The 24805-nt window shown below is 38.4% G+C and overlaps 1 protein-coding gene across 1 annotated transcript; it reads left to right on the forward strand.

Moving 5' to 3' along the window:
- The first annotated feature begins 1896 nt into the window (after nucleotides 1-1896).
- Nucleotides 1897-22180, forward strand: LOC144532802 (carbohydrate sulfotransferase 15-like). Its single transcript, XM_078273738.1, has 8 exons — nucleotides 1897-2129; nucleotides 12964-13616; nucleotides 14609-14948; nucleotides 16547-16684; nucleotides 17486-17642; nucleotides 17985-18141; nucleotides 20179-20326; nucleotides 20432-22180. Exons 2-8 carry the CDS (start codon nucleotides 13143-13145, stop codon nucleotides 20620-20622), a joined length of 1605 nt encoding a protein of 534 aa, XP_078129864.1. The 5' UTR covers nucleotides 1897-2129; nucleotides 12964-13142; the 3' UTR covers nucleotides 20623-22180.
- Nucleotides 22181-24805: the final 2625 nt, after the last annotated feature.

The following is a 24805-nucleotide window of genomic DNA, read 5'->3' on the forward strand; positions in this document are numbered from 1 at the left end:
TTAACTCTTGGGTCGAATTTGACCATTTTTTGAAGTTTCTGTATTGGAAATTTGGGTTTCTTTCAACCAAATTGCCCAAAAACATGGTTGGTCCCATACAACACTCTTCGCAAGTGAAAACAAATGATCGGATCGGTTTTATTTAATTTTATAGCATTTTAGAAAAATGGTTTAAATGATTTCAAAACAGTATCTGACTAAACTTTGACAAAACTCTTCCTATGATCAAAATAATTCACAATTTCAGCTTTTTAACAAAAGAATTAGGTATTAAATCATATAAATTAGGTGTACTGACCATGAATTCAAAAAAATACTAGTGGTAGTGGGGAAAAACGCCAAAAAACGTTAGAAAAAGCAACAGAAACGTCAAAAAAGTGAAAAAAAACATCAAAAACAATGTTCATTTTCCGTTTTGACCTGGGAAGACAACAAGTGCATGGTCGACGGGAAAACAACACAAGGGTAAAAGAGTAGATTGGATCTTTTCAAGTGGGGTTGTACGAGTTACTTGACGGTTGGCACGCCCCCAGTTTGGAGAAGCAGACAGAAGCAGGATCTTTACGACGGGGAACTGAAGCCATTCTATTCTCTCTTTAAAGCCACCAGACTCCTTCAACAAAAACAGTAACTTTACCTTGCAGAACACAAGAGATTCTGGTCTTCCGCTACCTCCATTGGTTCACACAATAACACAAACTAACTGACCGAGGCAGCAGTAGACCAGCAACTCCTGTGTTCTGCAAGGTAAAATTACTGTTTTTGACAGAGTCACACAACCCCACTTTAAAGATCTACTATTAACTATTTTTTTAAGAGTCTTGAGATGGCAAATGGTAAACAGCAAAACATGTTCTCATTTTTGAAAATGATTAATTGGATAAATATGTGCTCTGTGCTTTTTAATAAACAAAGTGATAAATACCATTGCGCCACATTTGTGTGGACCTGCAGTTCAGTTTTGCTTGTGGTTTTAACATTAGGCCAAACGTACCATTGTGAAACATCCACACTGACTCCCACAATGAGTCATGACAACTCATTTTGTTAGGACACAGGAACAGTATGACCTTATTTGAAGACAAGTGGTAATGTACATGACAGCTCTTCCGGTAATAATAAGATATACTGTAAGCAATAAAAGTTCCTGATTGCACAATATTGCTTTCAAAAACATTTTTCAGTACACTATAAGAACAGGTTGTCCTTCAGACTAAAAATAAAAAGTATAATAAGGTATAAAAACATACCATGACAGCTGGTGAATGATTAACTATGAGCTTCAAAGACATCTATCTCCAATTCACCCAAGGCCATATAGTGTTTTACTTCAATACCTTCCCAATTTTTGTACCATTATGGCAGTGGGGTGGACATCCAAGCAGAGATTAAATAATAATATGGAGATTCTTTCAAGGCTGGAGGGCTGCTATGTATTCAAAGAGTCTGGTTTGTCCATAAAAATGAAACCGCTGTGATGCTACCAAATTAAATAAAATGCACCTTTTACAGCACATGGTGTGCATGTTAATGGTTTATGTGGAGCTTCATGAGGACACGCATTGTGCATCAGATCTTATGCAGTAGCTTTAATAAGGGGGTTTCTAACGTGAAATAACACATAAATGCATTATATGTCACAGATTTTCATCCAGGAACTGTTGCTTTTGTTGATTCATTTCCCTAATTAGGATAGCTTTTAACGAAGTTGATAGGTGAACAATTATTTTAAGGTAACTCTCCACACAGCGACCAATATAGAGACCCAGGGAAGGACCCCCTAAGCTGGCAGAAGCATAGCATTTCAAGTTTGAGATGTAGATAAGATTGGTTCCGGTGCCAGTGTTTCCTGCGCTGCTCCTCACGCGCACCTCCCCTCTCTCCTCTTGACTGTGTGCCGCGCGCAGGGGAGCTCAGTCAGATGGAGACTCCGGAAAGTCTCGCATTTCCGCGTCAAAACCCAGCCGGCGTTTGTCAACATGAACACCGTTAATGCTGAGGAAACATTCTCATTTATGTCACTTATCGTTTCATACAGACGCCCGTCAAGTGGTTTTAATCGCCTTGATTGGTCGTCATCGTGGCTCGTGAGAGGCTACACAAGAGGCGCGTGCAGACTCAACTCCAGTGTGAGTATCTTTGTTCAACAAAATAATCAATTACAAAAAGATTCAAGAAAAATGATTTTGTTAGATGTCTGGCGTAATTAGAGATTATTCCTCAGCTGAATGAACGTTTTTGATCATTTTTTTTCAAGTGAATTATCTTGATACTAAAACTAGTTGAGTATTTCCCCCACCTTTTTGTCAGATTTGATCATAAATCCCAAAGAAAACGTTGTGGTAATCTGATATCAAACACTTTGACTGCAGAGTAGTATAGTTGTGTCTATGAATTGACAGCCTGTATGTAGCAACACCCAATAATAGCCTAAACTTAACTGAAACATTAGGGAAAAAACTGCACATAGCTTCTTTAATAAGTGTCCTGAAATGAGCTATAAAGTCCCCAAAGCGATACTATGTGTTTAAGACTTTGTATTGCTTGAAACTATAATCCTGGTTACATCTTCTCCCTCACTGAACAGCTGCAGAATATCTCAGTGTCATGTCTCCATGGGGTAAAAGACTCTTGGTCTGCCAGATACTGACTGTGTTATGAGGCAAACATAAATGACTGTACTGTAAACATTTGTACACTTTTCAGTAACATAACAAACTGGAGTGTTCTCTGTCTACATCTGACTATTTGACAGATTCCCCTAATTCCTTCCATTATGCCTAAATGGTTTATCTCATGCATCCCAGCAAACAAGCCATGAAGTGACTTGTGTATTTGTTTTCCAGCAGCTCATTGCCGGGGTTTGGTTGACGTCTGGGGTGAGATCTGTTGACGTGTGAGATGTTTGTACACTCACAATTTCTGTTTGACATTTCATTCATTTTTCTCCCCTTGCTTTCCCCATTCTACTCTATTAAAGAGGCTGCAGTGTGGCGGTCCTGACAGGTAGGCAGACCTTTGGACAAACCCGGCCTCTGTGGACTCTCAGTGTAGCTTCTAAATCACTCAAGCTGTATTTTATTGTTAATTGGAGGGAGAACGCGTAGATGCTGAGAGTGAGAGAAGGAGGACATACGTGTAGGTGTGGTGACAGTATGTAGCACCTCTCCACCCTCCATAACTCTGCACACACCCAATCTAAACCTCAGTCCTGCTGCTGCGCCCAGCCCTGCAGTCTGTCAGGTCTACTCTACTGGGCAAGAAGGTTTTAGGTTGCCCCCCGAGTTTGTGGAACAAATGTCTGCCTGGAGAGGGTGAGATGTCAAAGCCATGCTTCTTTTGGCTGGTGCTTGAAGGCTTAGGTAATGCTAAAAGTATGAGCGGAGAGGGAGAGCGAGAGGGTTGAACCATATCAGATTGTTTAGACTGGACTCTGGGGGTCCACCGCAAATGGAAGAAAACTATTCTGTACACTCACAGCGCATTAGGAATGTGGGAGGTTTGCATGATACTAAATTGTTTTGGCAACCGCTCCAAGTTTCTATTTCAAGAGTTGGTAGTTTGTTTTACTTGAGATGACAACAATCCTCAATAATGCAAGATTGGTTCTGCATTATTTCTGTTTGAGAAAGGATGATTCAATGTAGTCAAACCTTTTTTCCGCATCTATCACTCCCTTGTTGTTCTGCTCGAGCTGTCCAGCTCTTGAGTAATTTCTGGATGATGTTTTTCACAGGGATTTGTCTTTGTTTATTATGTCTTGTTTGAATATCATATTTACTCCAGTTGTGTCAGAAAGCTTTCTACTTCACTGCAGTTGATTAAAAAAAAGTATTTTGTCATTTTTGTGGTTGAATTTGCATGTATCACATAGTATCCATTCTGACACACTTAATGAACATGATCATATGTATACAGTAGCCTACATAATATATTAATTTACATTGTAGCATCAGTATTCAGGACATGAAATTGCTTTAGAAACCAAAGTTATTCTAAAGGTATAAAATTTTAACTTTACTATTCAAAGATTGCAGTGCTTAAAAAGTATAGTTCCATTTTACTTCCAAATGGCATAAAATCAACAGGAAAAATTGACAAAATTCAACAAATCAAAAGTGTCTTTATAGTAAGCTGCATATGTGCTGTAGCCCTGAATGAGTCACCAGCCTGGACAAATATTTTCCCTAATGTCTAAAAGCATTATAATGTGAGATCAGGCAGTGCTCAAAGTGAAACATACAGTAGGCACAGAAATCATGCATGATTCATAAGATATAATTATTATTTGAATGATGCATACTAATTACAGTCTAATTGTAAATGTTTAAAAATGAGAATTACTTATGAGTTTTACCTCTCACACCTTGTAGATGCTTTTTAAGTGTGTGAACAGATTTTGGCTCACAAGAGTTCATAAAGAAATCCAACAAGTATGATCAAGCTTCTACATGTCACGTTGTGCATGTTTTGTGTGTGCAAATAAGATTGCAGTCGGAGGTTGTCCCACACATTCAAAAGCTGTCGCAGTTGAACGGCGCTGACAGGTTGTGTCTTTAAGCGTTTTTTTATCAGCGTAATCTGCAACCAAATACTCTCCTGGTTACAACTCAAGAAGAAACGTGTCAGGATTGAGGAAAGCATAAAACTTTGTTTACTAACCAAAGCCATAGCTGAACGTTTGCTACCTTTAATGGTAAGAAAGTGATCTGGCAGCGGAGTTACCCTGCTCAGGTGTAACAGATTGTTTTTTTTTACCGTGGTTCTTGAGAAAAAATAAAAAGTACATGCAGTTTTGTTGCCATTAAGGACTGGAATTGTGGTGTTATCAACACAAATCGATAAGCTCATTCAGGCTTTCAATAATCTATATATTCAAAAGCTGTCTTCGATCTTGTGTTATCAGCATTTGGATCGTGGCAGATGCAAGTCCACTGTGGTCAGATGTTCTTGAAAAGAATGAATTAGCCTCATTATCATTTTGTAATCAGACCAAAATAGCGAAATGAAATACTTTTGTAATATTTAGAATTATGTAATCTGAAACGCCCAGGGCATTAAAGGATCACTCCGCTTTATTACAACTTTGATTTTTGATTTATCAGTAAGTAGTCTCGCTTTGCAAGATCCTCCTCCAAAGCGCACTGAAGGAGGGTCTGTCTACTCCACATAGCATTCGGGGATGGGAGGAAAATGTGCTCTGGTTTAATGGCATTACTTTAAACCAATCAGAATCGTCATGGGCGGCGTTAAACTCTGCACAGAGCCGCTGCAAAATAGTCGTGCGAGAGAAAACTCAGATTGTACAGATATTCTAGCTAGCTGTCTGGATTTACCCTGCAGAGATCTGAGGAGCAGTTAACCATAGTCCTCATAAATCCACTGGGGTTTAAAATGCCAACACAAAGAAAGCGGAAGGAAACGGGAAATGCATGCATCTGGCGGAATTTCCAGCGGTGCTGGAGCAATCTTGGAAGTGGAACGTCAAGGATATAGACTACTCACTAAATAACATTGTAAGTTAATTGCAGAGATCTGAGAAGAAAGAAACTTTAGCAGTCAGATGTAGAGCTGCAACGATTAATCGATTAGTTGTCAACTCTTAAATTAATCGGCAACTATTTTGATAATCGATTAGTCGGTTTGAGTAATTTTTTAAGACAAAAGTAAAAAGTCTTTGATTCCAGCTTCTTAAATGTGAATGCTTTCTAGTTTCTTTTCTCCTCTGTGACAGTAAACTGAATATCTTTGAGTTGTGGACAAAACAAGACATTTGAGGATGTTATCTTGGGCTTTTGGGAAACACTGAGCCACATTTTTCACCATTTTCTGACATTGTAGAGACCAAACAACTAATCGATTAATCGAGAAAAAAATCAACAGATTAATCGACTATGAAAATAGTCGTTAGTTGCAGCCCTAGCCAGATGATCCGAACCCGATCTAAGCACACCCAAAGTTGGCCTTAACTTTTGCAAATTATCACCTTAGCTGTCTGGTGTTATTTTGGCTTAGTGGCCACAACTCTTATTGCAGGTCACATGACACCCACTGCTGAAGACTTTTTTCCGTGCTTTTCTGAATGACACAAAGTTGGAAGTGAGTCTTTATAGTACAACAATAAGTTCCAGGTCCAATAGAAATGTCTTGAATGCATACAAATATATATACACCTACATGCATGCACAAATACACAGTTTTATAGGATCATCTGCATTCCAGATGTCAGAGTGGACTGTGTTGACCTGGCTGATCAAGACAGTCACTACTGTTAAACAAAAGGTTTTTATATTTCTAGTGCTTTTTTTTTGCCATGTCTGTTTTGTTTAGACTGTACTATTGATTCAACAGCCTGCTTACTTAACAGATTAAGGAGTCAGATTCCTGTGAAGTCAAGGGATAGAAAATCAACCCGCTCATTCCTTCTCTTAGTTGGAAGTGAAAAAGAAAGGGAGGACTAGTTCAGCATCATGAGACAGATGAAGCCCACTTCCTGAGATATTTGTTCTTTAAGGAAGCTGTTAGATTTCCTGCCAAAAAGGTATCCATGATCTGATTGTAAAAATGGCCAGAGAAAGAGTACGTCCCAGCAGTGATGTTATTTTCTGTTGTTCAAATTACTTTGAATTTTGATTTCTTTTTCATCCACATAGAGAAAGTTCTATTATTACTGCAGTTTTGGAATCCCATCCATCTTTCTTTGACTTCCCCATCAACAGGGAGGCTCTCTTATTTCCTTTTGTGGCATTAGTTTCTCTTGTGCCTCCCATTTCCCAGTGCTGGGATTCAGCCAAGTCCCAGTCAAAGAGTGTACTGAACAAGGTCAGGCTGTGTTTACACAGTTATAAACATGATTAAAACATGTTTCAGGAGAGGCAAGAATATGTGTGTGTGTAATGAATGCTGGCTCTCGCAACTGATTGTCTCCTCTCTTTACCTGATTTTGTGGTCACATTGGATTTTTGAAAGGCGTTTGTCACATTTGCAGAAGCTCTATCTCAGGTATCAGATTTCATAATGTCGATGCTAAACTGAGCTGAATATCTGCATGCAGCATGCAGCATATTGTCTCTGGAAGAGCTCTGCAGGAATGCTGATTTTTCATTTGCTGTTCAGTTGGTATCTTTGCAGTGCAGACTGGGCTGAGGCTGATTGGCATCATGTTGTCATAAAGGGTATACAGAGGGGGATAAATGAGAGGGTGCAAGACACTCCCATGTAATGGCATAACCTGCACCCAATTTTACACCCCAAACAGAATTTCAAGCAGATGCATGAGAGCCCATCTGAATTCTGAAATGTCAAAGTAAATGCAATCACATTTAAAAAATGGTCTTCTATCTTCTATCTGAAGGAGGTAGGACTAGAAGGAAGAACGGAGAAGGAACAAGTTGTTTTATTCTGCACTTTGTTAATATTTATCAGCAGCGCAAAAGGTTAAATTCAAAATTTGACACACAGCTGTAGAATCTGTACAGCCGGGACTAATTAAAAATAATGAGCTTCATGGGATGTCCATGTAACAGGCACAAACTACTGATATGATAGATAGGGCTGCAACTAACGACTATTTTCATTGTCGATTAATCTGTTGATTTTTTTTTCTTGATTAATCGATTAATCGGTTGTTTGGTCTCTACAATGTCAGAAAATGGTGAAGAATGTGGCTCAGTGTTTCCCCAAAGCCCAAGATGACGTCCTGAAATGTCTTGTTTTGTCCACAAATCAAAGATATTCAGTTTACTGTCACAGAGGAGAGAAGAAACTCGAAAATATTCACATTTAAGAAGCTGGAATCAAAGAATTTTTACTTTTGTCTTAAAAAAATTACTCAAACCGACTAATCGATTATCAAAATAGTTGGCGATGAATTTAAGAGTTGACAACTAATCGATTAATCGTTGCAACTCTAATGATAGACCTTTATCACAGCTGAACATATTGTTATTACAAAAAAGTAAAAAAAATGTATTTAAATTTGAATTTGCCTTTGTAAGGTTCAATAGCGTCCAGACAGAAGACGTACCATCTCAAAAATATAGAAACTAATTTGACAATTTACAGTTCTTAAAAGTGGCATATTCTACAAATTACATTTATGTGTGCTAAAGACGTGATAACTAAAGCCACTACAGTATGTGTAGAATTATGACTCTTCATAGACTGCACCACAAGGATGGCCTTGTTTGTCTCGACTGATGTAAAGAAGAGGTTGTATAAAAACAAAATAAAAATTGTCTGCATTTGGTAAACTCTATAACCTGCGACCCAAGCTTGTATTTTATCCAGTAGGTTTGATGACATCTGTATGATACAGGAAAATGATAAAGAAGTTAGTAAGTGTAAAGTTGAGAGACTGGGTTTTCAAAACATTTAAGATGTTTTCAATAAGGTGTAATTTCCTGTTGGATTTTGTTGGTTGTTTGATAGTATATGCTAACAGGAGAAGAGTGGGGTTTACAAGCCTATTAATTATCTAGAGAAGACTCCTGGATTTATAGTAATCTCAATTACAATAAATGTAAGAAATGGCAGCTCTTACGTTCTTGGCATCATTGGTGTTGTTAGAAATAAAAAGGTTTAGGTTAATAAAATCAAATGGTTGTACCTACTGAGCCTGAATAGATTCAACAAATTACATGGCAGCCTGCACCTCATTTCATTGGATATCTTGTTGGTATTTTGACCTGAGGATGGGAAAGAGGGATACTTAAGGCTGTTTTATGGTTGTGCGTAGAATCGATGGCGTACCCCCACAGACCCCCGCAGACCACTCTGCGTCTACGCCAGACCCTACGCAGTAGCCTGACGTGCACCTTTCGAAAAATGTAACTACACGTTGCGGCCCCCGCACGTCGCTCGGCCATGCCTTGGTAGCGTTGCATTTCCCCCAACTCATTTCTTGGTTCTCCTTCTCCATAAACAACATGAAATCAAGGGGAGGTTTAACTTTTCCTGCTACAGATCTCCCACCGTGGTCAGAAAGCACAGGGGAGACACTTTGTTTCTCTCACTATGACTATACAGTTACAACTTGCTCCGAAGACAATCGCCGTCACTCTCGTCACTTCTATCACCCACTCCCCACACACACGCACATGCCGGCTCGAGGTACACACCAACGCACAAGTAAACAAAGAGTTTCGTGAATGACCCTCCGGAAACCACACCCCCCCTAGCGTTCTGGCGGTGAAATGCACCGCGATGCAAAGAAACACGTTCAACCCCAACGCAGAACGCCGAAAGGGTCACGACGCCATAGAAGCGACGGCGTAGCTACGGCGTGAAGTTTACGCATGACCATAAAACGGCCATTAGTGTCCAAAATGGAAAAAGCTCATACTGTGGGAGCATAGTCATGCTCTGCCCATTTAATAAAAAGGAAACTTTGGAGGGAAGGTCAGGGGTTTACCAAACAGATTAGGATTAATTTTCTGGGGACTATCAACAATCAAGACACCAATAAATCCACCTATCAGTTGTTATGATATGTTGATTTGAAGTGTTGGACAGACTGACAACATCCCCATCATCAGGCTCCACGGTTCACCACTTTGGTCCAGACCAAAATGTCTCAACAAGTATATGATGGATTGCCATGAAATTTTGGACAAATATTCAAATTGTGCAGAAGATTAATCTTTATAATTTTGGCAATCCCCTGAATGCTTTCTCGAGTGCCACAATGAGGTTCTCGTTTGTGTTTTTGCATGAATAACCATGAAATGTGGTATCCCATTCGTGATAAATTTTAATAATGGCTTTTCATTTAGTGTCATCATCAGCTCCGCTCAGAGCTGAACAATTCAGAACAAGCAGCCTTGAGTCAAGATTTCAGATGAATTCACGTATTATAGCGTAAACAACCCAACACATTTCACCAACAACATGAGTGAAATTGCATTCAGTCTTTGATACCGGATGAGTCTTGACATTTTGTGCACTTAGGACAACAAAGGCATCTAATGCAATAATGAATTCAGGCTTTTGAGTCAGCAAGATTCTGATGATGTAGTTTCACCTCAGTCAATCCCACCTGCTGTTTTCTTCCCACCACAGATCGATTTTTAGACCAAAGATGTCTAATAAAGGCTGTCTTGTCTGCTCTTTCTCACAGTTTTTCTCTGCTGCATCACTTCACTCTGTGCTTTACCCTTGACTCTTACTGTACTCTTTATGCTCTGTCACATTAACTAGACATCAATATTTAATGGGACTATTAGATTGATAGAAGAGAACAGAGAGGATAACAATTACCTGGATTTGTAGAAATAAAGATAGGCCGAGGCATGAACAAAATGAGACTGGAGAACAGTAGCATTCATTAATATACTTTTCAAAACACAGGTAGCAAGGGCTTTACACATCATTAAAAAGTATAAAACAACATAAAAATATGGAAATTTAAGAAAAGGGTAAGGCAGGAATCATGATTTGTATCAAAAGCAGCATTATTCACGGATAACTTAAACTATTGACTACGATAGATGTCAGTTTGTTAAGCAAGGGTTGTCATTGGCATTTTAAAACGCCCACCTCTGTCTACTGATATTTTATTAAGTGAAGCCCATAACACCTATAGATGGATTGAAATAAATCGCATGTGGGCTTGCAGATATTGCCATGCATTCCTGATAAGTCTGCATGGTCTGAGAGCTGTCCCATTATGAAATCTGCAAATGTGTGAGGGCTTTCTTGTGAACTTTTAAAGCCCTTTGGGCACACATTCAGCAATTGCTTGAGTAACCCATGAGTTATGTCAGTGTTGCAACATTAAAAGAGAGATAAGGGGAACGCTGCAAGCATGAAAAAAAACAGATGGAAAAGGCTTGCAAGAACGAATTTACACAGATCACAAGCAAGCACTGTGTGTTGAGTATGTAGTGATGACAGGATTATGATTTTTTTTAATGTTTTTTTAAATATCAAGGGATTACTCCAGCAAAATAGTATTTGACTTCCATAAAGTTGGGGGACTCACAGGAGACAGGATAAAAAAACAATGGTCCAAATTGAAGCAACATAGGCCGAGATATCCAAAAAACGATGCAAATTTTTGCCATGCGCGCCAGTGTAGATACCTTTCTTTCTGTAATCAACTATAGCCGAAATAACCACTATTGCTGCACGTACCTGTTGTGGAAGTCCCAGATACGTTGGGAAACTGTCGTGTCTGGGTTCATAACATCATCCGAAAATGCACACAGCTCTGTGAATTTCACTGCATTCTCCAGGAACTGTGTCTGGTAGACTGCCCCTTCCAGAGCTACTTGAGGTACATATTTTGCTTTGACTTAAGTGCAATAAATACATCAAAAGGATGTCGAAATAACAACATCATGATGCTGATTTGTAGAAAGTCTGAATCCATGCTTTGTCAGGTCTGTCCGCAAGACAACAAGCAAACAACTTTTAAAATGTTTGTTTTCTGAATGAAGTTCGGATTCATCAGGGCTATGCTATGCAAGAGAATCTCAATGCTTATAGGCTTTTGCAACATTCTCCCTTGAGTTAACCCTCTAAGGTATATGGGGGTATTCACATATCTTCTAAAATTGACCTTTTTAAGGTATTTGCATAAAAACGATCCCCATGTGTTTCGTATCAAAATGTTCAGAACAAACTCAGCTTTCCGTATAGTGATGCCCAATTTTTTTCTAGAGCAATGTGTAAAGAGATAATTTGGCGCTAAAGCTGAAACGTTGATGTTCGCTTTTTGAAATACCTCAAATCTCTTTTGAAAACAAACCTTAACATATGATGTGTTGTACGAATTGTTTCGGTGCTTGAAATGAGTTTACCAAAGTCTTAGATTATATATGATTTAAATAGTAAATAAATGTCTGAAAAAACATTTTGTAATATTGCTTTTTGAGTAGGATTGTTGTCAAACATCGTTGGGACGTGCCGGTGCGTCTTTTGTCCTTAGAGGGTTAAAAAAAAAACTTTTTCTCGTAATTGTGCCATTTGCCTCACGTAATTTGGGTCGGCAAATGATGATTTGGTATGACCATTTTTATGCTTCAAGCTACAAAAACACTAGATCCTACACTTTACTTAATGCACTTTTGATAGTGTCTTTCATTAGACTCAATCCGGCGTAGTCACCTAAAATGATGCAGATTGGCCTTTCATTATGCTCTAAATATGCACCTTCAATGATGTAAGTGTGAACATGTTGAGTCACATAACGTTGGCTGCACTTTATCAGGCCCCTGTTGTGCAGTAAAAAAAGAAGTGTAGTATACTGGTGCAGGATTTCAATCCCCAGGTCCAGTGGGATTTTTAAACTCTACAACAAAAGAAAAAGAAATACGTTACTGGCTAAGGAAGTGTCAGAGAAGTGTTTTAAAAACATCTTACACTTCGATGTCTGGAGTTCATTAGCACTAGAAATAACAATGACTACTTTCTTATTATTCATGGGGCGGGAAAAGAAAATGCATGTACTTGCCACACTGCATGTTCACCTGTATCAATATCTAACTTGGTTTTCTTTGTGAAAAACCTTGATCTTGAAAATGATACTTCCAGGTTAACAAAATGAAACTCGCAGCAGGCTTTTAGCTCACAGAGAATAATCGTGTGTTTTTAGTTTTGAATTACAGCGTAACTATTATTCTGACCTTGAAAGTCTCTTAGTAGAGCTGTGCTATATAGCCCTCATCATGAAGCAAGGGAGCTCCATGCAGCAGACCACACACTCTGCAGCTAACCCCAAACATTTTTAGAGGTGACTGGTGCTATAGAAGGGAGTATAGTTTGAAATTCACTGATGCCTCGGAGAGGGATAAAGCTCCCTCAGATACCCTAATATTAAAAATGTTCATACTACCTTTCTTGGAATAATGGGATATGACTGAAATACTTCAAAGGAATCGACACTGCTGCAATTTTGGTGAAAAGAAAGTTGAAGTGATATTAATAAAAAGCCATGTTTTAACAAGTGTTTCTGATTTACAGGAGGTCCTGCTGAAGACTGGGGAGCACGTACGAAATGAAGACAAGTGATGACCTGCAGATTAAAAACTATAAAGAATGGATACATCAGGAAACACGACCTCCTGTAGGTGAAACTTGAACCTTTTTCTTGAGAGAATAATTCTCCTCTTTCTACATGCATACTGTGCTTTTATGTCAGTATGTCACTATCAGAGTGCAAATATGGGAGCAACACTCAAACGGAGCACACTTACAGCCTTCACAGCTTACCCATGGCTGAGAACTATGGGAAAAGGCCTGTTAGGACATTGTTTGACTTCAGGCACACAAACGTGACTGAGAATCTGGACGTCAAGTGGGTTCCTCTGTTGTCCCGGACTAACCTGCGGAGCATCTCTAAAGTCAAAGTGGTTAGCTTCCTGATGGGCTTGACAATGACTTTTCTTATCATGGCTTCCTACATCCTGACGTGGGATAAGAAAGGACTCTTGCTTACCCCCTTACCCTGTCAGCTCAGACCTGTGGTCATGCCAACCAGCACAGCAGCATCTGAAATTTCCTCTGAAAAGAATTTAGGAGACATGAAACTGCTAGTGAAGATCATCAGCTCTAAACTTGAATACACACCCAGGAAGGTGCCTGATGAAAAGGATGTCGTCGGAACGGACTCCCATGTAAGTCTGTGGAAAATTTGTCTGACTCAATTTTGCTGTGCGTGAGTGGGCCAACCAAAATAAAGGATGTTTTTGTTATAGCTCCAGGGTGCAATTAAGCAATGTTTTCACACAAAAAAAAAAGATAATTCAGGCCACACTAGAAAATATTAAGAAGTGACCACTATGATTGCTTCAATTTTGTGTTGACAAAAGTGCATAGTAGGAGACTGACAAACAACAAACACCTTACAATCAGCTCTGCAGTAAATGCCTGTTTTGTGAAGCTCATAATGACCGGTGTTTGTTGAGACTGACAGAGGTGTTAAGTCAACTTGGAGCCAACGTTCCCATGGATGTTAAGTAAATATCAGGTTACATGTCTCGCTAAGTGTTGCTAAGGACCTAAGGACTACTGTTAGTGTGTGCTAATGTACTGTAATTCTCCAGTGTTTGGTGTATGTTCTCATCATGCGTCTCCACGTTACTGTATGTGATTTTGGAGTGTTTATGACTGAGGCATCATCAACTCCCTGAATCACAATTACAGAGAAAGCAACCCAAGTAAGTTAGTAAGTTGAATGACCAATTAGTGTTATGTGTCAGTGTTAGACACATGAATATCTAATTCAGTTTTCAAACACTGCAGGTTGGGATGCATCAGTTGCACAGCTGCAAAATCATGTCATGTGGCCCTAAATTATGGATGTTTTGATACTCTTTATGTCATGAGAACTTGTAACTGCTGGCCTACAGTGTAAATTACATGAATATAAAGTAGCAGCTGTTCCCAATGAAAGTAGAATCTCTTTTGTCTTTTACCTGCCACTACCTGTAACAATACCAAAAAGCTGCAATTTTCACAAGAATGACAATTGTTACCTTTCAGAGTTTCACGAAAAACATAATATCCTTCTCCAAATCATGATTCACCAATGGGCTAGAGGGCCAGTATATCCATTATTTTGTCAATCCTCTGTATTGCCCGATTTCCTTTTTGTTCCTCTCTACAGTTGTTCTCTGTAATTCCTCGCTATTTTCTGCCCGGCATCAAGAGCCCTTGCTGGTATGAGGAGTTCTCCAGTGAACTCAGCACTGATTTATACAGGAGGAACCACTTCACTCTGCGTTCAAAGAGCTTCAAGACTGTGTGTGACCACCTGAGGACCAACTTCCACCAGCACTTATACCACAGAGGCGGCAAACTGTTTCGTCTACGCTGCTTGCCGTTCTTCTACATCATTGGCCAGCCCAAGTGTGGCACGACTGACTTGTTCCACAGGCTGCTGCTGCATCCAGAGGTAAAGTTCAACACGATGAAGGAGCCCCACTGGTGGACCAGGAAACGCTTTGGTAAGTCAATCATTGAATGCATCCAAAAGACAGAAATAGATGGCAGAAAATGCACGTATTTAGAAAAGAGCTGCGATGATTAGTTGATTCATTGATTTAAAGACGCAACTATTTTGATCAAGTAGCTGCTTTCCCAGGTCTTACATTATAGTAAATTTAATATTTTTAGGTTTTGGATTACAGACTGGACAAAACAAGACATTTATTGATGTCACCTTGTGCTCTAGGACAGTGGTTCTCAAACAATTTACACCACGTACCACTTCAAAAAATATTAGGCTCTCTTAGTACCACCATTATGGCCCATGTTAAAATAGAGTGGCATAGGCCTACCTTATTCAGATACGGACAGTTCACGCAGGAGGCAGGTTTATTCCTAAAAACAATATTGTCGACAGCCACAGCCACGCTGTACATCATCCGTCCTGCTCCAACTAAATCTAAATTTGAGGAACTTGGGTCATATCTCCTTACTGTTTTGCATAATTTGCTGCTAGCAGGTGCTGTGGACACTTCACCGCCGCTGCTTCAGTAGCGACTAGCACTTGTGCTCGTCCATATATAGTTTCAATAGGGCTTCTCGAAATATTCTCCTCATTCACACTTCTCTTCCTAATAGTTAAAGTTTGGAGACACAATGCAGTGTTTTTGAACCATTTATTTTACCTCTGCTTACTATCTTGCCATCACAGCTCATAACTAATCATGGATGTATGCGCACACCGTTCATGAACATAACTATGTAACAAGCTGATATCTAAAAAACATTTTTTACACTTAAACAAACACTTATTTTTAATAACTTTTCACTGATCATAAGTTAAGTATTATTATTGGAAATGTTGTAGTATTTCTATAGTATTATGTTTTTAACTTAATTTATTTCATTTAAAAAAAAAATATATCAGAGATTCCACCAGCGTACCACTAGAGGGAGCTCACGTACCACCAGTGGTACTTGTACCACAGTTTGAGAACCAGTGCTCTAGGATATTGTTTTGTGCATTTTCCAGTTTTCTGATGATTTACAGACTAAATGGTTAATCAATTAATCAAGAAAACAAGGCGGATTAATATACAAAGAAAATATTTGTTGCTTGGCTGCAGTTTTAAAAACCTACTTCTACTACTACTACTAATTTAGGGTAACTGTGATGTAAACGTGTAGCTTCATCAGGACTCCTCTGGAAAATTGATTATGTATCTTCAAGGAATTAAACAGGATTAATTAGTAGTGCTGTGTATAGTAAACAAAAAACAATACTGGTGTAATCAGTGGATAAACCCATTCCTGACTTCTAAGCTCACTGCAGTCTGTCCCAATTTACTTGCTTCTACATATAAATAGTTAAACAGTCATGATTCCAGACAGTGCTTCCAGATTGGGCATTTCTTGCCATCTCCCAATAAACTTCTTCTATGTTTAGGTAGACCTGACCGAACACTTCTGATTATTCTCAAGTAACTAAAGCTTTTAAGTCAACCTGATTCAAAGCTTACTTAACAAGCTTAACAATCCATTGAGATAATTTTGTGGTGCTGAAGTCTATAAAAGTGCACATAATGATTGTTATTTTTGGCTGTACTTCGGGGTGCAGGTTATATCCGTTTCAAAGATGGCTTCCAGGAAAATTTTCCTGTAGAAGATTACCTGGATCTGTTTGACTTGGCAGCCCAAAACATCCAAGATGGAATCAGTGGAAATTCATCTGGAGACCACCGCACACTCATAACAGGTGAACACATGTGAGAGTGTTTGTGTGTGTGCGTTACCGTCCATTGTGCATCAGATGGAACAATCTGTTGTTTTCATTTGGTGTTTTCTTTTTTTTTAGATCATTTTTTTATTAGCACCATTTAACATTCAGACATGCATTTGGTGTTTTCTGAGGACATTTGACCGGCAAAACAATTGGATCCTGACCATGATCCAAATTACAGGTCTCTTTTGTTTTCCTTTCCTTTCTTGTCAGGCCTCATTCTTTCTGGCTCACCTCAGGAGCTCACAGTGGCGCTCACATATTCTAGCTATTCTGTGGTCTAACAACACGGTGTCTAAGAAGTGTACACAGAGTCTCAAACGCCCCTGGGGCCTGTCACAACCACCTTTATTCTCTCTCCATGGATCTACGATTATACATAAGGTTGACTCAAAATTCGGGCCTGGCCCTGAGAGACAGTAGATTGCACCATCTAATAAATAAATAAATAAAGTATCGTGGTTAAATTAAAGCTTTGGTTGCTGAAGGGAAACAAACTCCTTACTTAGATTTTGCAAGGTTACTGATAATGAAATTACACTATTCATTTAAATCAAATATAAAAAGTTGCAACTGCACTGTCACAAATCTCTTTATGTGTGGATTTGGAGGACATAATGTTGTCACATAAGGGAAGCGTTTGCAACATCTCTTGCATATTTTGGTCTGCAATGTTCAGCTCAACTGTGTCAATTATGCAGTGTCTGCAATACTTGCTGCATTTTAAATTTACCATTTTTACCCAAGGTGATGCTCAGACTGTCAATGTCTTGACAGGTGAAGCCAGTGCATCCACTATGTGGGACAACCAAGCCTGGAGCTATCTTCACGGAGACGGGGAGGAGACACAGCCTCCGTTCCTGGCCCAGGACTTCATCCACACAGTCCAGCCCGGTGCCAAAATCATCATCATGCTTAGAGATCCAGTAGAGAGGTACTGTAGTGAAATCCATCCACACATCTGTTTGTGTATATATATGTATGTATGTATGTATGTGTGTGTATATATATATATATATATATATATATATATATATATATATATATATATATATATATATATATATATATATGTATATATGTGTGTGTATATATATATATATATATATATATATAATATACAGATGTGATTTTCAGTTTGGATTGCTTCTAAAGGATTTTGCTGCAGAGCATATTTGTTTAAAATCATAACTCCTATTGTTCGCCCAGCATCGTCCAGCAAAATGTCTTTTTGTAGTTCCAACTGGCTTACAACTCTGTTATTTTCTGTTCCCAGACTTTATTCTGACTACCTGTACTTTAAGATGGCCAACAAGTCAGCAGAGGACTTCCACCAGAAGGTCCTTGACTCTGTACAGTTGTTTCAGTCCTGCCTGTATGAGAGGTCACTTCGTTCCTGCGTCTACAACACCAGCCTCTCCAACGCCATGCCGGTTAGCTGAAATTATGTTCTCACTTTTAACTGTGTTTACATAAGATTACAGCTTTTATAACTATATTGAATTAAACCTAACAACAAACACAGAATTTCTTCTTGAAACTTTCTACCTGTCCTGTGAGTGGTTGTAAATGGAATTTACTGCACTCTGGTTCTGTGTAGTGAAAAATACAACCGACTAGCTGCCCAGAGTCACTTCAGCATACATCCTATCAGACAGCAAGCTGAGTTATGAGCTCTGTCGGTTGTCACCCCTAATCACATGTCAGAGACAGGCAGCACTGTTATCCAGGGAGATTTACTACAGTAAAAGCAGCAATCAGCTCAACCTGAAACCATTGGAACAGAAACAGAATCTATCTCAAATCTAACAAAAAAACAATTCAGAAAAACACCATTAGGTTCTTTTTTTTTTTTTTACATGACTTTTATGCTACGGATGAGAGGAAGATGAGGGCTTTCAAAATCTGTATGTGCCACTCTGCTTGAATCACAGCACAGTATTTTAGTTTTTGTGTTGCACTGTGGTTCCCTCTTGAGGACTCTGAGTGTCTGTGCATCTGGAATAAATAAAAAAAAAAAAACGGTCTCACTCGTTATTTTACCTTTCAACAAAAGGAATTAAACAATGGCTTTATGAAGGACTCAGACTTTAAAGGCACACAATGACCAATACAATCACTGCTGTAAGTGTGGGTCACATTGCCTCACAATTAGAAATAGTGTCCCTATACGGAATATGTCCACCATATATCCGGTTGGTTGTTTTTATATTCTCTTCAAAAAAAATAAATTATTTTGCCTGGTCTGACCTTAAGCACACTTAAACACCCATGCACATTAAATAATAATTGTTATAGATGTCATGAGATGACAGTTTCAGTTTCTAAATGATATGTAATTGTTGTAACAGTTTTCTGCTCATATATCAAAGTATTGACTGCAGAGCTATTTAATAACTGACCAATTTCTGTTGACATCTAACCTTATATCACCAATCATTGTAACAGTGTTTGTTGTTATGATTACGTTACTTTAAAGTGGAAAAACGGAAATGGATAGTAAAGAATAATACTTGCTATATTACTTCTTTTTTTTTATTGTCGACAAATCCCATGAAAAATAGCAAAATCAACAATGCACTTTCAAACTTCCCTGCCCTGTCTGTGGCACGCAGCTCAATGCAAATTCTTTCTACTAAAATATATACTTTTGGATAATGTCCTAAATAAGCTGGCCATTCTAGTTTTTTAGCAAATGTTACTCAAACAGGAGTAAGTAGTGCATTTGTTTGCAAATACTATTTGTGAGTATTTATGTCAGCAGGACAGTGTGTGACTCAAAATAAACTGCAGTACTCATTTTCATTATAATGAAGGAACATGTCACCCAGTACAACAGAGTGGCTCCTTGAGGTGGTTTTAATAGTTGTTTGACAATGATGAAGCTCTATGACACAGAGGAACGAGCTACATCAGGCTTTGAATACACAGACAATGATCAGTTCATGTTTTTTTGTTTTTTTTAATGGATTTGTTTACATGCTTTAAGGACATCTTGTTCATGTTTAAAACTTTAGTGCGTAACTTTTTTATAATAATGAATGTCCATTACATTAAAGCCATTGCCAAATGAGTTGATACAAAGCTAATTAAGCCTATTGGCTCCACAAAACTCTGTATTTCTCAGCATGGCTATGTTTAGAAATTGGTGTCATCTCGAGAAAAAACTCGAGTAAAGATAATTACCACTTTAGTTAATCCTCCGTGTCCTCCTTGGCTATGTAGCAACTGTGTGGAGGAGGGGTGGGGGTGAAGCACGATCACGGAAGGCTTGTGTCATGCGGATGCGCCGACAGAATTGTTGTCATTACTTAGAATTCCTCATGGGGGAGACAGAAACTATGCACTATAGCTTTAACTAACAGTTGAGATGGAAAATTCACCTTTGACCTTGGTAAACAACAGTTGATGGAACAATCTCACCACAAGAGACTTATGATGTTGACTTATTTTAATTTTTCCACCCATAGGTGAGGCTAAATTTGGGGATGTACATCATCTTCTTGCTGGATTGGCTGACAGTTTTCGACAGGGAGCAGATTTTTGTTCTTCGACTCGAGGACTACGCAGCAAATCTCAAAGAGACAATCAGGAAAGTTTTTGATTTTCTGAGTGTAGGTATGTATCCAAAAAGTGCCTGTATCGGCTGTGTATTTATATGGTTGTTTCTGCCTTGAGCCTTCACTTCTGTAATGTTAAAGGACTATGACATCCTCCCCGCAGGTCCTCTGTCGGAGCAGGTGGAGGCCACACTGACCAAACGGCCTATGTCAAACACCCGGCGGGCCGCAGACAAAAACCTGGGTCCTATGCTTCCAGCTAGCAGAGACCTCCTCAGGGAATTCCACCAGCCCTTCAACCATAAACTGGCCAGTGTGTTGGACAACAAGGCCTTCCTGTGGAGTAACAATTGAAGGGACATGAGCATGGATGAAAATGTGTAAGGATGTGAATGAACAACCGGAGCAAGGAGCTAGAGCAGGAATGCCTATTGATATAAATGAATTTACAGTGAGAGAACTCATACATAGGTGTATAGTTGTATAGTGAGTTTTATGAAGGTCTGAATAAGTGTATGGATTTTGTTTGTGATATTTATTTGCTCTTAAAAGAATGTGAATGACTCACTTGGTCAAGGTAATAATAAAATAATCTAATTTAGCATTTTAATGTGATGCTTTTACAGTGTTGAAAAGTCATTAAGCCACTGCCGAATAAAAGTCCACAAAATGCACCACACATTCATTAATCTACACCTTTGGATAAAGTTTCACTTTAATGTATGTCTCAAATGGCTGAGTTAAATATCATATGGTCATGGTAATTTGAACTTGGCTTTTTATATAAAGAATTATGCCCTTATTATCCATTTCCCCCTGAATATTAACTAGAAAGAGAACTAATTTATACTTGTAACATTAGATTTCAGAGCATCTAAGAGAAAGTCAACAGTCCTCACAAGGGATACATATTATTATAATGATTTTACAGCATTGTGCAGTGGGTCATCAAGGAACCTTTTGAAGCCCAAATATTTCAATACAAGCAGTTCAATTCAGTTAACCCACTTAAACCTTACTGACCCGATAATGTCATGACATTATGTTCTGGGATTAATCACAAGAGGGCAGTAAAACACAAAACTTCAGTAATTCAACATCCAAACACTTCAGTGCCACAGACCTGATGTGGTATCTCCCAATGTTTTATGTCGGATATAATACAGGTCAATACAGCCATGGTTGTTAAAGCCTCCCCATACAGACTTATAAATGATAATTTCCTTTCTTAATTATGAGATTTCATATACAGTATTAAGGTGCTCGCCATCAGGTGTATCTTTAGGCTGCTCCATCATTGCAATAATAAAACATTAAACATCAGTATCGTACAAACCAAATACATTATAACCAAACCAAAAGGATGAAATCCAGGGGGAGAGGGAGTTTAATAGTGTATCAAGCAATCAGACCTGATGACCTGACTCCACCCTTCAGGCACCAGACTGAACCCCCGAATCAAATTCCTCCAGGTGATCATAATAATTATATATATATTTATAATCTGTCCCAAAAAATTACACAGAAAATCACGTTGACAAAAAATAGAAAAGACTGCAATGCAATTCTTTTTGCATATGGTATACCCACAGTAATGTACCTATATATCCACACACACATACACATCACACCATCAAATGTTTTTTGTGATCAACTTTTGTATTGTTCTTTTGCTTCAGATATGCACAATAAATAAATAAATAAAACACAATAAACAAATAAAAAAACAATACGACTAAACAAAACAAAAAGCAAAACAAAATTTGCTTGAGAATTGTTCACTATATTTGTCATAATCTGGCCTGTGGGCCATGACAAAAAAGGGGAAACTGACACGCAAATGTACGCAAGTTGATATGATGTATTGCAATGAAGGAAATAAACTAAGTAAGTAAGTAAGTAAATTTGCATGCGAGGTGTGTTTGTCAGTGGCCTCAGTCGTGTAGGTGTGGATATACAGTATGTGGATAATGTAAGGTCTTGTAAAGTGTGAAAACAAAACAAAAGCCAAACAAAATGAGGTTATAGGTGCAGGTGAAAGAGAATGAGTCATTCTGAATGCTGGGGCTTTTACATCCTATAGGAGCATTTGGTGCTCCACAGTTAGTCGCCCACTGCAATCAGGCTCCTTGGGCTGATGCAAAGCAGTAATGTGATAAAGATGGAGAAAATAAAACAATTTTAGCTTCATCCTCTTGCCTGTGATCCATAGCACTATTTTTCTGTCATGGAAAAATAATAATGTGTGCATAATGAAATGCTTTCACATGTTCTTGTCTGAAAGCCTAATTTACTTGAGTTTGTGAAATCGCATTTGCTTGCTTAAAATGATACTTTACATTTTAACTGTGGCTCCCTTGTTGGGTTAATTACCTACTACATTTAGAGCCATTCAGATTACAGGTGACATTTTACCTATGTCATCGTCAACATGCACTTATTGAGGAAAGAAAATCTAAGATAAGACACTGAGGAGGGCTCTGTGCCAGATAATCACCTTTTGCTCTGATTGTGTGCATTTACAATGTGATTGGTCTCATGGGTGACGACAAAGTTCGGGGAGCTGCAGGCCTGAAAAGAGAAAGATAGTCAGGATTGACTGATTGCTCTCTTCATGTGATACTTATGGTAATCCTCTTCAGGATTTTCAAAGGCGGAAGAAATCAATAAGGTGTCTTTTGACTTTCCTTCATTTTGTCAAGGATGTAAGACATTGTATTTTGCACACATTTGTATTTATATACGTGTGACTGTGCATGTGTGAGTGTGGTGGATGCATTTCAGTGATGTGAGCATCAACTGATGATTCCTCTTCACATCTAGTTTCACAGTTTCAACTCATTCACACCTGAGAAGTGACAAGAAAAAACATCATCATCATCATCATCATCATCATCATCATCATCATCATCATCATCAGCTCAAGTCGGTCACAGAGTGAAGTTTGGATTTTTTATCACTTAAAAATGGAAAACGGTTTCAGCACACAGCTGAGGTTCAACAAATCTAGTTTCCAAAACGAACAATGTTTTCATTAGCACAATCTAGAAGAAAAAGCTGAATATGTTACAAAATACAAAAATAAAAGTATTCTTTTTTCGCCGAAGACACTTTGGCATGTCACACTAGGAACAGCAAAGGTGTAAAAATAACTAGCTGAATTCCATTTACTGTAGCTGCTTCAGTTTCAGGGTCCTGGAATTGTGCACGATGGCTCACTGTTACACTGTCACTTGAATAGAACAAAGCCATTGCTAATGTTATTAGTAACACCTATGCTTTTTCTTTCTGTCTGGTCAAATTATTTGCTGTGAAAAGGCCTATGGCAAACAATAGCCTTCTACACACAATCTGTCATGATTACTTGTTTGAATTTTTTTTTTTTTTTGGCTCTACCTGTTTTACTTTTTCACTGCTATTTTGTGTTTCTTTTTTAATAACTGATATTTCTGTTTATTTTGTTTAACAATTGTTTGAGATGTTTTGGTGTGTCTGTTTTTGCCATGCTGCAACTTAACTGACTTCTACTAGTTTATCTAATAAAGATAGACTGACATTTTTCACTGATTATATCATCTATCAGTCCACTAATACAGTGGCATTCACTGATATGGTTTCTTTCAACAATTTCCCAGCCAGTCCATGTACTCACTGGTAATGTGTAACATAACTGACACGCTAGTCTAACCCTCTTGTGCCTTTATAAGGGCTGTTTCCCAACAGTGATAAGGGTTTTGTTTGGCTCATCTGTGATTACCTGAAGTAAAGTATGTATGGTGGGGAGGAAGAAGGCTATTGAAGCTTTGGATCATCCTCAGCTCGTTGATTAGTCAGTGAATCGATGGAGAACACAATGAATAAAAAACATCCACAGAGCATCAGAAGCTCAAAGCTACTGAAGGAGACAGAGGTGTAATGGAGTACTGATTTTTAGGGCTAGGCTTAAAAAAAAACAAAAAACATTTGGGTTGGTTCTTTTTCACTTCAACTGCCAGACTAGCTGTTTCCACATATTCAGTCTTAATGCTACAAGATAAACTATTCAGTTGTTGGCTGCAACATTAGCTTATGGAGAGAGCTGTATCAATCTAACCGTCGGAAAGAAAGCAAATAAGTAAATTTACTAAAATGTCAAACTATTCTTTTTATGTTGATTGTTTTACTTTTCATAATACATTTGACAAAGATTGAGATTTGCTCCATGAAAAGGTATCTGTGTTGTCACATTAGCTGACATATACAATGACATTTGATCTTGTCTCCTGACATCAACTCACAGAGAACAGAAGCAGTTTTGTTCTCTGTTTGAGTCGGTGCCTTTTTTATTTTTATACACTCAGTAGTTGACTGAGGAAAGCAATGTTTTACAAATGATTGGGTTTTAACAGAGCAACCTGTAATAGAAATAACAAGGAAAAAAGCATTGTAATACGCTTTATAATTGGCTGAAAACACATGTGCTTTTACCAAAACGAGAGCTGTGGTCAGGGTTAACTTAATTCTTCAGGTGTACATCAGTGCTGAGGAAAAAACAACC

The sequence above is a fragment of the Sander vitreus genome, chromosome 17 (assembly GCF_031162955.1).
Source record: "Sander vitreus isolate 19-12246 chromosome 17, sanVit1, whole genome shotgun sequence".
NCBI lineage: Eukaryota > Metazoa > Chordata > Actinopteri > Perciformes > Percidae > Sander > Sander vitreus.